The sequence below is a fragment of the Neolamprologus multifasciatus genome, chromosome 5, assembly GCF_963576455.1.
Source record: "Neolamprologus multifasciatus chromosome 5, fNeoMul1.2, whole genome shotgun sequence".
In the NCBI taxonomy this organism is placed as follows: Eukaryota; Metazoa; Chordata; class Actinopteri; order Cichliformes; family Cichlidae; genus Neolamprologus; species Neolamprologus multifasciatus.
Window position 1 is genome coordinate 27,215,529 of NC_140443.1, and position 13,766 is coordinate 27,229,294.

Below are 13,766 nucleotides of genomic sequence, written 5' to 3' on the forward strand. Positions count from 1 at the left end.
ACACTATTGCTCCACTTTCTTTCCTTGTTAAGCAGCTGACTGCAGCTTTCCTCATTTCCACCACTGGTCAGATGTGAGCCACTTATCACTACTGACCTTTTTTCCACAAGTTGCCAGTGCTATTTTAAACCAGAAAGCTGAGGAGTCGTTTCCAGCCATTTTCACATATGCGTGTCTGTGGTGTGTTGGGTGGGGCCAGCATTAGTCATCAGTTTTCATAAGAGGGCAAAGCTACTGCTTCAGTCCCTGTTGTTTAGTAGGGCCTGGATATATGTACTGCATTGTTCCTTGACCAGTGACAAATGCACAATATGGAGTGCAGTCTTGGCGTTTCATGCCTGCGTGTGTTTTTCTATCATTCATATCTGACAGCAGACAAAGACTTGAGCAATAAACCTCAAGCTGACAGGCAGTTTCCTGTCGTGCTAAAGTGAAAGACTACCAAAACCTGTTGGTTTCAAATGGCAGTGCGCCGCCCTTGCCACACTGTCACTGCTGGCCCAAGTCATGAGACAGAAATGGTGTAGATCTAAAGTGCTGCATCTATTTTGGACACACTCACTTAAACTATGCCAAGCACTGCGTCTAGCTCTCTCAGAATGACCATGATGTTACTGGTGTCCCATTATCAACTACGTCAGGCAGTGTCCTCGCTGCTTACCCAGTGGCTCTATCTATGGACATGCACGGCATGTCAGTGTTTGCATACGTCATGTGTCTTACATGGAATAAATGATTAAACAACATATGCCCACATATCACGATCTTTATATGCGCTGTTGTGTTTCAGACTACGACTGCACCGAATCCCAGTCTACTGTATGTACTGTATGTGTCTGACAAAATCAATATGTCCTTTGCAAAGCAGATCCATGCTAACTATTGAGTCTTTTCCATGCTTCGACTAAATTTGGAACCCTGCATCATTTCTATGACACCCCCCCCCCCCCCTTTTACTGTCTTGTGCATTTCTGTGCTGCATAACAGAAACACAGAGTGCTGTTTAAGAAGACAACATCACAAGCTGCAGAAGTTAGTTCACTGTCACAGGTTCAACCAAAAAAGGTCTCATAAAGATTGTATTATCTGCACTGTTTTCATATATGATGCTTGCAAAGGTTATTTCTGTTCTATTGGCTGTTTTATCAAACTTGTATACATGTTGTGTGTATAAAGAATGAGCCAAAACTTAAGTCTGGACAGAATGGCAAGTGACATCTTGCATACTGTCAGTTCTACTATTGAGTGCATCTTCTGATAAAGGCACTATTGATCATTTGGACCTTTTAAGTTTTGCTGTGCAGTATGCTCCACGTATACAGCTTATAACTCACCTCCATCAACTTCACTTTACTTTCAGTCACTCCAATATGTACTCAGATCAATACAATAAATACTTTATCAAGAAGGCAGAGATTTCCTAAGAGTGGATGTTTGGCCTCTTCCGGTTGTTTGGTAAAATGATTCTGAAACTATAACCCAGAAAAAATGTGGCCCACATCTGCAATCGTGTTTGGGCCACATTTGACACTGCCTGACCTCATGGCACCATAAGGCAGCTACAAATGAGCCACAGGTCGACCAAATACCGAGTCACATCTGGAAGACTCGGCACCTGCTATAAACCACGTCAAGCACGGCTCATGACATTTATGGAACACCTGGTCTGTAGAAAACAACTGTGTGTACTATGTTTGATCCAAATGTGTCTGCTCTGTGGGAAGACTTGTTGCTACTTCCTTTCTTTCTGTGGTGCGTTGTGGTTTGTGTTAACCAAGAAAGTGGTCCTTTCCCCCCAACTCGTTGTCGAATGTCAGTGAACACACTTGGGTTCTCTTTGTCAAGAGGTTCTGAGACAATATTGATTCTATCATGTCAATATGCACCAAAATTTAAAAGGAAAAACTCCAGCTCTTTGAGTCAATGGCGTGAAAAATTAGGGCAGTTTTAAAGTCGAAAGTGGGTTTAACCCAGTACCTAATGAGTGTACGTGTACTTGCAGTGTGCGTCTGCTGCTGCCGTAGTCATCAGGAATGTAGGAATGCAGAAGTCTGGAGTCACTACAGACTTCCTGAGAGTTTGGGTTGGTCTCAGGTGAACACATACGTTACACACAAACATTTGCTTTTAATTTACCTAAATCAGTGAGTAGAACTAATCCACAAAATGTTTCATGCTTCATGTTTTTTTAAATTTGAGTTAAAGTTGATGATTTTTTTTTAACCTTTCTGATTCCTAACCGTAGTGCAGCTTTCTGCCCTCATCATCTTTGTTCATTTTTATTTTACAATAGAAATCCTTTCTTTCTTTTTTTGTAGCATCTTCCAGTGTTGGCTTCCTTTAAGAGGATATTTCTTTTTCTCTTTAATAAATGTTTTCATGATCGTCTGATATTGACAGCATGAATGACTGTAAACATACTGATGAGCTCAACTATTTACTACTTAATGTTTCAGTGTATTGCTTCTTTTAATGCATTGGAAATGAACTAAGAGCTCTGTCTGTTTGCCTACTGTACAATTATAAAAGCGGGTCGTGCTTCCTGGCCTTTGTCAAGTGGCATCTGTCGGTGTTGTCGGAGTTTTGCAGTGGTGATGAGTCACCTATTTGTGTGCGGTTTTGAAGAATAGTTTCAACCGAGAATCCCTCATGAGGTAAATGCAAAAGCGCATGGACATGATTCTAATTTATACAGTAATATGGAAAAATGTCATTTGTTCTGATCTGTACAGTGTTACTCTTTGTTTTAACTCACACATCTGTTATAGGGTTTGCCATAATGTACGCTTCTGCAAAAGAAAGTTTTGATGAAGTAATGATGTCATTCATGTGGTCAGTATGATTACTCTGACACATCAGAATACCTTTTGTAGATAAGAAGGGGGAAGTCAATACTGTGATTGCCTAAACATCTTTAATCAAATGGAATTAGAGGTGCTTTTCACTGTTTCTTTAAATTATTCCTGTGTTGAATCAAACACCGCAGGCACATTAAAGGCAGGAAAATACTAAATAAAAGCTAGCGCCTCTAGAATGGCTTGAGTGTGTCTCTATTAGTTCTAGAAGTTTTCAGCAATCTCTTGTGCTCTATAGATGTTTGCAAATTCTGCTTCCAGAACAGATCACTAGCATGAGAATACAAGGCTTCAAATATCCAATGCTACTTTTATCATTTTGTCATGAAAATATCCAAGCTTGTGGAGTTGTTGTCTCACATGCAGCAAAATGCGCCTGACACATCATGCAGTACAGCTCATCTGTTTCTTGGTTATTTAAGTAACTTGGCAACGTTCAGTATTTACAGTGGTAACGGGATCAACACAACTTCCCCTTGGCTGCTTGTGACCTCACTTCCTCCTCTGTGCCACTTCCTTTTTATTCTCGATCTAAATAATATGAAGTTGACTCTTAAAACTGTCGGTTCATATCTGAAAAGTGTGAAAGGCAGAAGGCATGTGACTTGTGTGTGCTAACCACGACCTGGATTATGACTTTGTGAGCCCGTGAGGAAATCATTGATTATGCCGAGGTGCAATCATTACTAACTCAGAGTTCACCGAATGCAGATGATTCACATGTCCTCTGTCTCTGTGTGTTATTTACCTTGACTGTCATTCACAAGCATACATATGTGCTTTACCTCCATCCTACCTGTGTAGCTGTAAAAGAGGACGCATAGCTGGTTAACTCGCTCAGAAGCTTACGTGTGATTAGAAGTAGCATAATAACTGGAAGATATAGTTGGGGGGGGGTTTTCCCCACAGAATTATATCTGTTAATCTGTTATGGATACTTGCACTTCTGTACACTTCTCTTATTCTTTTATTATGATCATTATTATTATTATTATTATTATTATTATTATTATTATTATTATTATTATGAACAAATGGAAAAAAAAAACCAGTAATGCTCGCCGACAGGCTGGGCTGGGTCTGAGTCTACAATGATACAACTGCATACAATATATGGAGCTGAATGTGAAACGAACAGCACTATTAAACAGGGTGGAGGTTCACTGCTCTGCATTCACAACACCTTCAAAAGAGCTGGGCTGGGCTCTGCAGCAAACTGTGCTCCACCTGGAGATCAGTATAAGCTTCCAAAATACTGGACTACGTGCGCAACGTGTATAATTGTTAACAAAAGAAAGTTTATTTTTGTACACGGTTGCATATTTTAGACTAAAAGCATTTGCATTCACAATCTTCACAATATTGTGAAGCTTATTACAGGTAGAATCAAAACGTCTGGATGAGCATCACATTTAATGACTGCACAAACTGGAAAAACAGTCCAGGGGAGCTGTGCTACTGTCTCGGCTCTACGTTTCGAGGTTGTGCTGATATATTACCTGTAGCTCTCTGGAGCCTGTGCGAGTAAACGCAAAGAGTGCGATTTAGATGACCCCGAGAGTTGGCTTTACAGAGTCCATCTCCAAATGTGACTGGGCTGATCGGGTCAGATTCCAATCCCAGTGCATTCCGCTTGCAGTAACACCTTTTCATTGATGTGTGATCCTTATCCAGATAAAGGTCACATGTTTTTACTGGGGGAAACTGAGTAGTAGTGTAAGGCTTTAATTCTTGTACATTTTTGTAGTTTAAAAAAACAAAACAAAATGAAACATTATTTGCTTCGAAAGGCCTGTATATTTCTCTCAAATGTATTAAGAACAATGATCTTTATGACATTCCACCTTGCAGAAGGATTTCCAGTACTGTAAAAAAACAGGCTAATAACTGATCAATATTTCAGATGACAGTTTTAAATGATAAACTACTGCCGTGCACCCACAGATAAACCATGGGTCCTGCAACTATAATTCCAGGAAAGTTTGCTTTGAATTAGTACACATGATAAAAAGTAATAATATCCCATACGTTGTAACACAGCTTTTATAGATTGTTTTATTATAGCTCAGCTATGGGAAATTTAAGACAAAGATCAAAGCATCAGTGATACAGTGTGACTAATTGTTTCTATGTGAAGAAGTGCAGTGCAGAACAAATATGACTTCCATCCAGTATGCATGCGTGTGAATACTGGCTGCATGTCTTCAGCCACGGGAGTCAAAGGCCGATCTCTCCATGGTTCCTTAAGCAGAAAAATGTGAGCTATGTTAGCGTTCAGCCTGCACTGGATGCCACTGGCTGGAGATAAACTTGTGAATCCTACATCTGTTGTCAGTTTCTAAGGTGACCACAGACGACAGTCTCGTTGACGCACTGCTGTCAAACAGTCCCACCCCACAGTCAGGAATGTAGGACTTGAATAAAACACTTCTGACTGCTGTGTGATGGGTGTGTTTGTGAGCAGTTTACAGTCCTGCATGTTTTCCCCTTTTTTTCTCCCCATGTTTGTTTTCAACTTGAAAAGGAGACTGTATTGACCTGAACCTGTAACGATTACGATTTCAGCTTTATCCAGAAATAAGTCTTCTGGAATGTTTTGTTTTCCAAAAATATTGCTGTTGTGAAATCAACATGTTGCTGGGTGGTTTCTTGTGTTCCCTGCACATATTTGACTTCTGTCTCTTTCTCTCTGCAGTCGCAGTCCAGCCAGACAACACCCAAACCGGCAGCTCAGGTCTCTACTGGAAAGCCTGCACAGTTCGAGGTATTAGACATTCCCCTGTAATGCTGTTTAACTTCTTCTCCTCCTCCCTCAGTCTGTCAAAAGAAACTCATTTGTTGACTGCCAATTTGACCCCTGACCCCCCCCAGCATTTTCTGTTGTTCTAGCATTGTTACTTTCTTTCCTGTTCCAGCACAGCTCTTTGGTTAATAGAAAAAGAACATTTTCCTTTTCCTTCCTTCAAACTCAAGGCAGGTAACACCCTGTTTAACCCATTAATGCTGCTCGCAAACCAAGGTTGACAAACTTTGCTGCTTGAATGCTGACTGGAATATTCTCCAGGAAAGACTAATGGAAATGTTAAAAGACTTCATCAGTATTTCAATCAGGAACTCGTAAATTAAGTGGAATGTAACTATATTAGCATGTATATGAACTCTATTGATATACTCAGCCGGAAAAGGGTGGAGTGCCCACTCCGGGTCGGGGATGAGTTCCTGCCCCATGTGGAGGAGTTCAAGTATCTCGGGGTCTTGTTCGCGAGTGATGGGAGAAGGGAGCCAGAGATCGACAGATGGATTGGGGCTGCGGCTGCAGTAATGCAGACGCTGCACCGGTCCGTCGTGGTGAAGAGGGAGCTGAGTGTAAAAGCGAAGCTCTCAATTTACCGGTCGATCTACGTCCGAAGGGTGGCCGGCCTCTCCCTTAGAGATCGGGTGAGAAGTTCGGCCATCCGGGAGGGGCTCAGAGTAGAGCCGCTGCTGCTCCACATCGAAAGGAGCCAGCTGAGATGGTTCGGGCATCTGACAAGGATGCCTCCTGGGCGCCTCCTGGGTGAGGTGTTCTGGGCATGTCCCACCGGGAGGAGGCCCCGCGGCAGACCCAGGACACGCTGGAGAGATTATATCTCTCGGCTGGCCTGGGAACGCCTTGGTGTTCCCCCAGGTAAGGTGGAGGAGGTGGCTGGGGAGAGGGAGGTCTGGGCCTCTCTGCTTAGGCTGCTGCCCCCGCGACCCGGCCTCGGATAAAGCGGATGAAGATGGATGGATGAACTCTATTGGTAGAAAAAATGTTGCAAAGATCAGCATTTTGTAGGTAAACGGTTTCCAGCTTTGCATGATTGCACAGCACATATATTTAATGACTTAAAAAGAAGAATTGGGATGAGGTGGATGCTTTGGAGAGACCATTTGAGAAGCTTAATGTTAACTTGTCTTATTCATTCCAAAATCCAACAATTGTGTCAATCTTCTAGCTGTTGACTTGAGGTTAAGTTGAATTCTTTATTATTACTTCATGCAATGTACCAGTACCACCGGCACCATAATAGCTCTGGAGTGTGTTGCTTCAGGACCATGCTCAACAGCAGATATGGTATTTTAGGAAAGCGGTTACCCCTCCAAACACACCTCTGATGGCCAAATAGTTCATCTTTGTCTCATAGAGTCTCATTTGTCCCATAAAACTTTTCTCCAGAAGGCATTTAGCTTGTCCATGACAACTACAAAAATTTCACGTCACCGTGGACAATAACACTGGTGTCACAGCAGTTTCCAGTTGATGGCAGGCTTGAGCCTGTTGGTTCACAGGTTGTTCATTAACATCCTGCTCCATTCCCTTTCATCTGGAGGTGACAGTTTGGGTCTTCTTCCACAACATGACAAAGTAGTGACATAGCCGATCAAACTTATGTACAGTTGTTTGAACTGATGATCTTGGAAACTGCATTTTTTCAGTTTGTGTAAATCTACAATCCTCCTCTTTAGACCTTCACTGTGTTCCTTGGACTTTCCCATTTTTCTGGGTATTGGTGCATCGAGTGAGTGCTGTCAAACTACCAGTTATACTCAATCATGATCAATAACAAGAAGTCAAAAGGCATTGACCTTGTAAAGTTAAGATTTTGTAAAACATTCTGCACCGATTAAAAGGCAAATTAATCTATATATTTAAGCTACTATGTGTACTTTCAGTTCTGTGGATTAGAGAAAATCCAAAATAAATTAAAATGTGTTCACCCAATACTTTAAGTTTTTAAAGATGTATGCTGTGCAATCATTGCACCCTTGAAGAAGAAAAGTTAAAAAAAAAAACATTTAAAAACCTAAATGACCACAATATTTATGCTTATGATGAGTGTATGTAAACTTCTGACCATAACTGTATTTTATATAAAGTGTACTTCATTAAACACTTTTAATGACTAGTTTTTTCAAAGTAATAATACACTCCATTGCCTGTCATTTATCTCTTTTACTTAGATACAAATAATGTTTGAACAGAGCAGTGCCAGCCTGAATTGTTTTCACACATCTTTCAGCAGTGGGGCTTAGACGGTGTATAGTTTGGTTCCTGGCTTGTAGAGATAAGGTTTAGTCGGCTATTTAGAAGTGAGAGAATTACATGGTTTTATTTTAGACCTATTCACACACTGAGCTTATATTACTCAGTCATTAACCTTCACTGTAAGTATCTCATTGCCCTGCTTCCTTCTTTTTGCTTTGCCACAGTAAAGTACAACTGCTTATGTTTCAGTGTCCATGTGCAATGGGAAAGATGATGTACTGTGCTATAAAAAATATGTCCCTGCAGAATGTATGGTAATTACTATTAGCCGGTTTCTTGTCACATAAAAACACAACTATAATGTTCACCTATTAACCTTACAAATATGGAATCTTACTTGTGTGTTGCTTTTTCTGCAAGTTTAATGACTTTCAGAAAAAGCAGGTTATAATGGAAGCAAAAAAGGCTGAAAGATTTACTACATCTCAATTTGGATACTTTTGTTACCACAATTCCCTGTAGTACACGTAATGGCATAGCAGTGTTGCAAGTTGTGCAATTACCCGAAATGACAATCACATTTGACCAGGATTGTCATGCTAGCCATGGCATTTTGTGAACATTTTAAACTTAAGTGCCTGATTGCACATAATAATACATTCTTCTACAGTGAGTATGACAGTTTAACACATATAAATGCCAAACAATACAACAGCACGTGAAACGATAATGCTGCTAGCCAGCTTGCTAGCAGTCGCATCAGTATTTCTGCTGAGGATGTGTCCTTTTGGCTTAAATCAGTTGGTGATGCCTTCCTTTAAGCAATAGAAGGTATAAAACATGGAACCACAGTCACATTACCAACTGATGTGCGGAGCTATGTTATGAAACTGAGTATTGTTGCAATCACCAACATATCTAATTGCTCCCCACCCTCAAGCGTAACCAAGAAGATGTCATTTTAAGATATCAGGCTAAGATATATTACAGTAGGTTTCACAGTCTCTGTGGCTCTCTTGACGAAAAGTTAACTAGCTTTCACGTGCAAAGCCAAGCACACAGGCAATTCTAGCATCCATAGAGCTGTAAAAAATTGCAGTTGATCAACTTCTCCTCACCTGGTGCATTGCAGACGCCAACATCAGGATCTGGAATGGCTACAAAGCCTGAGGCGGTTACCACGACAACAGGAGGAAGCTCTAATGTTGCAACAGCAGGGAAAGCGGCACCTAAAGCCAAACCAGAGGTAGATAAACTCTGGCGGGTATGAATAAAAGTGGTGGAGGCTTTGAGCGCTTTGGCGTGACATAACATGAATCTCTGCTTCTTTCTTTTGGCCTCAGCACCTCATGTGTGCTCATCACTAGTCATCTCTTTACGCGCTTCATCTTTGGTCATCACCGTTTCGCAACATCTTACCTGTCTGTCTGTGACGTCTTTCTGGCACGGCCGTTCACTCATCTTGCATCAGAAGCTGGACTGTCACCGTGCCACCATAAAAGATCTGATATGACCTGCATGGGATGAATGCTCCTCACAAACTGTGACACTAACTTCATGAATAACTGTCTCTTTTCACTTTCTTTAAACACATGCTTCTCGATTGTAGACTAACACTACGCTGGCCGGTGCTACTGTTATTGACATGTCGTTTGCAGAGGCGAGTGGCGCCACTAGAGAGGTGTTAAAGGTAATGCTATCATGGCCAAAACTCTAGCTAGCGCTTTTTCTTTGCTTTAATCCAACAATCTTTTAAATGATAATGTTTTTTTGTATTATTTTATTAGAAATTTTGTGAACTGTGTGTGAGGTATTTGAATATTTCATGAATGCAAATAAATCCCCAAAGTTCAAGGTGATTAAGGCATGAAAAAGCACCAGCATCTGAACCCTTACTGATCACCGGTCATCAGGCTCAGTCCTCGTATTATTTTGAAATCTTTTGGGTAACTGTGACTGAGCTGACCAGTGATCAGTGTCAATTTTCTTCTGCTTCGTTTTCACTAACACGGTGTCAGTACATCTACTGGCTTCCTTGTGTTTTTGAGTAATCATTTGGCGACATGTTTGTAGACTGCACCTGTCTCCCAAGCCAAAGTCGCACCTACAATCCCTCCCACTGCTGGCACTGCAGCAGCCACTTCTGTGGCCGCTCCTAAAGAGTCACCTAAGGACACGGCTAAGGTATAAGCCTGACTACTAATGCCCATCTGAGTCTTCACTGCCTCCATGACTCTTGGGGTGTATCTTTCAAGGCCTACTTGCCTTTCGCTCTTCTTTTTTCTTCCTTGCAGTCTTATCAGGTTTTTTGGGGTTGTGCTTACTTGAGACTGTCCAGATACCTTATTAGCTTTAGGGGGTTCTTGGAATTCCTTTTCGGATTTTTTTTTTTTTTTTTGGAAGAACAAGGACTTTCATTCTTTACACTGCAGCTCTTTGCTCAGCATGCCTCTGCTTGTTGTTGCATTTTGTCATAGTCGACGCCTGTCCATTTGCAACATCGCATGCATCATCACTCCGAGTCAGTGAGAAAAAACAAATGAAGAGGAGAGGCATACAGTTTTCTCATCTATTCTGACCCCAGTTTCATTGCACAACACTTCTAGATGAAAGAAGTTGGTGGAGGCTTTCTTTTCCTCAAGTGACTTCCTGTCTTTCATTTGTTTCTTTGGGTGTTTTGCATGTATGTAGCAGATCTGCAGTTTTACTTGACATGAACTTGGCCTGTAATAGAATCAAATCTTGTTGTATTTTAGAGTGCCACTGCTGCCACAGTAGTCAAAGCTGATGTTCCTAAAGTTGATCCTGCTAAAACATCAAAGCCAGCTGCAGCAGGCACAGCTGCGGCTGGAAATGTGTCTGTGCAAGGCAAAAAGGAAGAAGCTAAATCAGCGCAAACAAAGGTAGATGTCCCTGAAGCCAAACATGGCAGAGGCTGTGTGTCAACTCTGCCCTCCGTATAGTCTGCACAGTGATGATTTTGCATTCAATTCATATTCATCCTCTTGGTCTCTGTGTTTAATGAATGAATGAGGATGTTCTGAAGAGGTGTTTTCATGGCTAGCAGGAATTTTTCACACCCATCAAACATTTTTTTTTCTGGAAATTCTAAAGAAGAAAAGTCATTTCATTGAAGCAATTAACTAAGAAAGAGTTGGAATTTCTTTTTTTTAATGGCTGATAATTTCATGATGCCTTACTCCTAATAGCACAACGGATATATTGTGTTGTTAAGGTTTGTGGCCTGATTCTGGATCTGTGTTGCAGGTTCAGGCGGAGGTTACATCCACAGCAGCTAAAGGAGCCCAACAGGTAAAGACGTAATGTAGCAGTGCTAGTTTCCTTTGAAAAGCATGTCGCTTGCTCTTGTGTGCTGAGCTGTGTTGCATGCGCAGGCACCTCCGGTGGATGCAATCGACGAGCTGGCCAACATACTACCATCAACTGATTCGTTCGCTCGCCCAGAGCCTGTGTTCACAGGGCCAGAGGTCAAAGAGGTATAGCATAGCCACAGTGTGCAAGCATACATGTTGGAGTGTGTGTGTATGCTTTAGAAAGTGAGCAGCATGCTGCATGGGCCTTTAGTGTGTAACCGTGTAATGCATGTGTCACAGCATGACATCACTTCTGAGAAAGGTCAGAAGTGTGGAGAAAGGGACGACACACTGCCTCCAGACTACAGATTCAAAAATACGGTCAGTGTGCACCACTTTCCACTGCTTTCTAAACTTCCTACCCAACCTCACCTTGTTTTTGCTTTTGTGTGCTTCACTGACAAATTCGTAGGGGCTACTTAATGTTGGTAGGAAACTGTCACTTTTAGCTTATGTTCTTTAGACAAAGTTGCTTTACAGGCATGACTTTGACACCAAATTAAAGCTTTAGGACTGATAACCTGTTAGTATGAAGCAAGAGTGGCTGACTCCTGCATCTGGAAGGATATTTGATCCAGATTAGTCTGATATTTTCATGTGAAAATCAAGAGGATATGTCTTAGCCTTTTCCTGTTCCTGAGGCTATGGCAGGAAATGTCCAATTTGACCTTGCAATATAAAATCTTGCCAAAATCTCAAATCCAGATTACATCTAAAACGTAATTGCTTTAAAGAAAAACCAAGCTCCATTTCTTTTTTTGGTAACATTTTCATGCAAATCCATCAGCAATGTATTAAAAAATGATCCTGCTAAACAAAAAGAAGCAGACAAACCAAACCAATCAACAATTACTACCGACATGTTTATTACATAGAATTAGAATTAGAAGGCCTTTTCAGATCTTAAATGTTCAGATCTTAAATTTTATTTTTCTTACCAAGTGTAAAACTACTTTCTACTTTCTAGGGTCGAGCTCCTGCAGATGCTAAACCTGTGGATGTCCCTGTAAGTAAAGCTTTTCAAACTCCTGCTATCAGTTCTTTGTAGTCCAGATAACTCACACACGCAGGAAGTGCTGTTTCCACTGTATAATCTACTCGTTCCTGGGTGGAGAATGTGTTGGGTGTTGTCCTAAGAAACCACCTTCTCCGTTTGAGCTTGTTGGCTCCTATCCGACCAAACCCAAACACTCACAAATATACGTGCCCTGTCACATGCACACTTACATTGCGCACAGTGATACACCAGTTAAACCGAAGAATGTGTTCATAGTTACTCACATTCACTAACACACCCACATTTGCATCATAGCCGACTCCCACTTTGGCCTCCTGGCATGGAACAAGCTTTTTTGGTTCAGTGTCTCACCAAGTCTTTCTGTTCTTTCTTCCTGTGTGAATTTAATGGTTTCAATTTTGTTTTGGTCATATTTTTGTGGAGTCAACACGATTTGTGTCACCTGCGTCTCTTTAGAGAGAGAATTTGTGAGTTTTTGGCGTCTGTGGAATGTAAAGGGTGTGTCTGTACTTTTCCTTCACTGTTGGTACAAGTCTGGTTTGCATTATTTTGCCTTTTGATTTGGTCACTCATGCCCTCTAGTGGAACTTTGGAGCAATTCTTTCTGACTGAGTTATTTTAGGTTGGTGTAACACACAGTATTTTTCATTTCAGAAACCACTGAGCACAGACGCGGCCCTTGATTCCCTTTCAGCTGATTTTAAATCAACTGGTCAGCCTGGACCCAAGAAACAAGAGGTCAGTCTTTAAGCATGAAGCACTTAGCTGCTACTTCCATTTGATGTATGAGCTGCACACTCCTAGTATGGCACCTGTGCTGTAGACTGTATTGGCTCCAATAATATCATTTTTGTCTTAAAGGTCTAAAAAGTCTCATTGTGTTTTTTTTTTTTTTTCCATCAATAAAATAAATAGCAAAAGGCACATGTTGAGACTATAGGTGCCTCTTCTGCTGGCCCTGTGAACTTTGCACCTCCTCCTGTGAAGGTAAATTGACATTTTTAAGTCCCTGATGTGTCATTACAGCAGAGGCTGGCTGCAGAGGCTGATGCCTTTTTGTCCCTGCTGTCCCTTTCATTGCAGAAAGCTGAAACTCCTGCAGCAGTCCCTCCTATGGCGGCTCCTCCAGCTGATAAAAAAGCTAAGATGGAGAAAGTCTCAGATGACTTCTCACTGGAGGCTGGACTCTCTTCTTCCAGCACGGTACTTTTACTGTAATGGTTACTTACAAATCTTAGCTCTGTCTTAAAATGTTTTAATAAGTAAATTTCTTATGGCTGTTAAAGTTAAAGCCAAAATTTTTCTACACTGAAAATAAACCTGATTAAAGTTGCATTGTCATTCTGCATGGATCAGTAAAAACTAAAACATTTGTCTGTTTGCTCTTGTAGAAAGCAGCATCTCCTGCGGCTGCTCCTGCTGATAAGAAAGCCAAGATGGATAAAACCACTCCTGTCAAGGCTGGACTGGATACCAAAGCAGGCACCAAGCCCAAGACCAGTGAGGTGAGA

The 13,766-nt window shown here is 41.4% G+C and overlaps 1 protein-coding gene across 22 annotated transcripts in view; it reads left to right on the plus strand.

Moving 5' to 3' along the window:
• Positions 1-13,766, plus strand: part of cast (calpastatin) — a 32,258-nt gene that overhangs the window by 11,412 nt on the left and 7,080 nt on the right. For 8 of the 22 annotated variants that reach the window (XM_085160576.1, XM_085160561.1, XM_085160567.1 and 5 more), the window contains 13 exons: positions 5,551-5,619; positions 8,996-9,109; positions 9,473-9,553; positions 9,937-10,047; positions 10,620-10,766; positions 11,131-11,175; positions 11,259-11,360; positions 11,478-11,558; positions 12,205-12,243; positions 12,910-12,993; positions 13,171-13,242; positions 13,339-13,458; positions 13,647-13,760. In XM_085160576.1, the coding sequence (XP_085016702.1) occupies positions 5,551-5,619; positions 8,996-9,109; positions 9,473-9,553; positions 9,937-10,047; positions 10,620-10,766; positions 11,131-11,175; positions 11,259-11,360; positions 11,478-11,558; positions 12,205-12,243; positions 12,910-12,993; positions 13,171-13,242; positions 13,339-13,458; positions 13,647-13,760 (1,179 nt within the window). The remainder of the gene's footprint in view (positions 1-5,550; positions 5,620-8,995; positions 9,110-9,472; positions 9,554-9,936; positions 10,048-10,619; positions 10,767-11,130; positions 11,176-11,258; positions 11,361-11,477; positions 11,559-12,204; positions 12,244-12,909; positions 12,994-13,170; positions 13,243-13,338; positions 13,459-13,646; positions 13,761-13,766) is intronic. The other 14 variants (XM_085160574.1, XM_085160579.1, XM_085160580.1 and 11 more) reach the window with 7 other exon arrangements.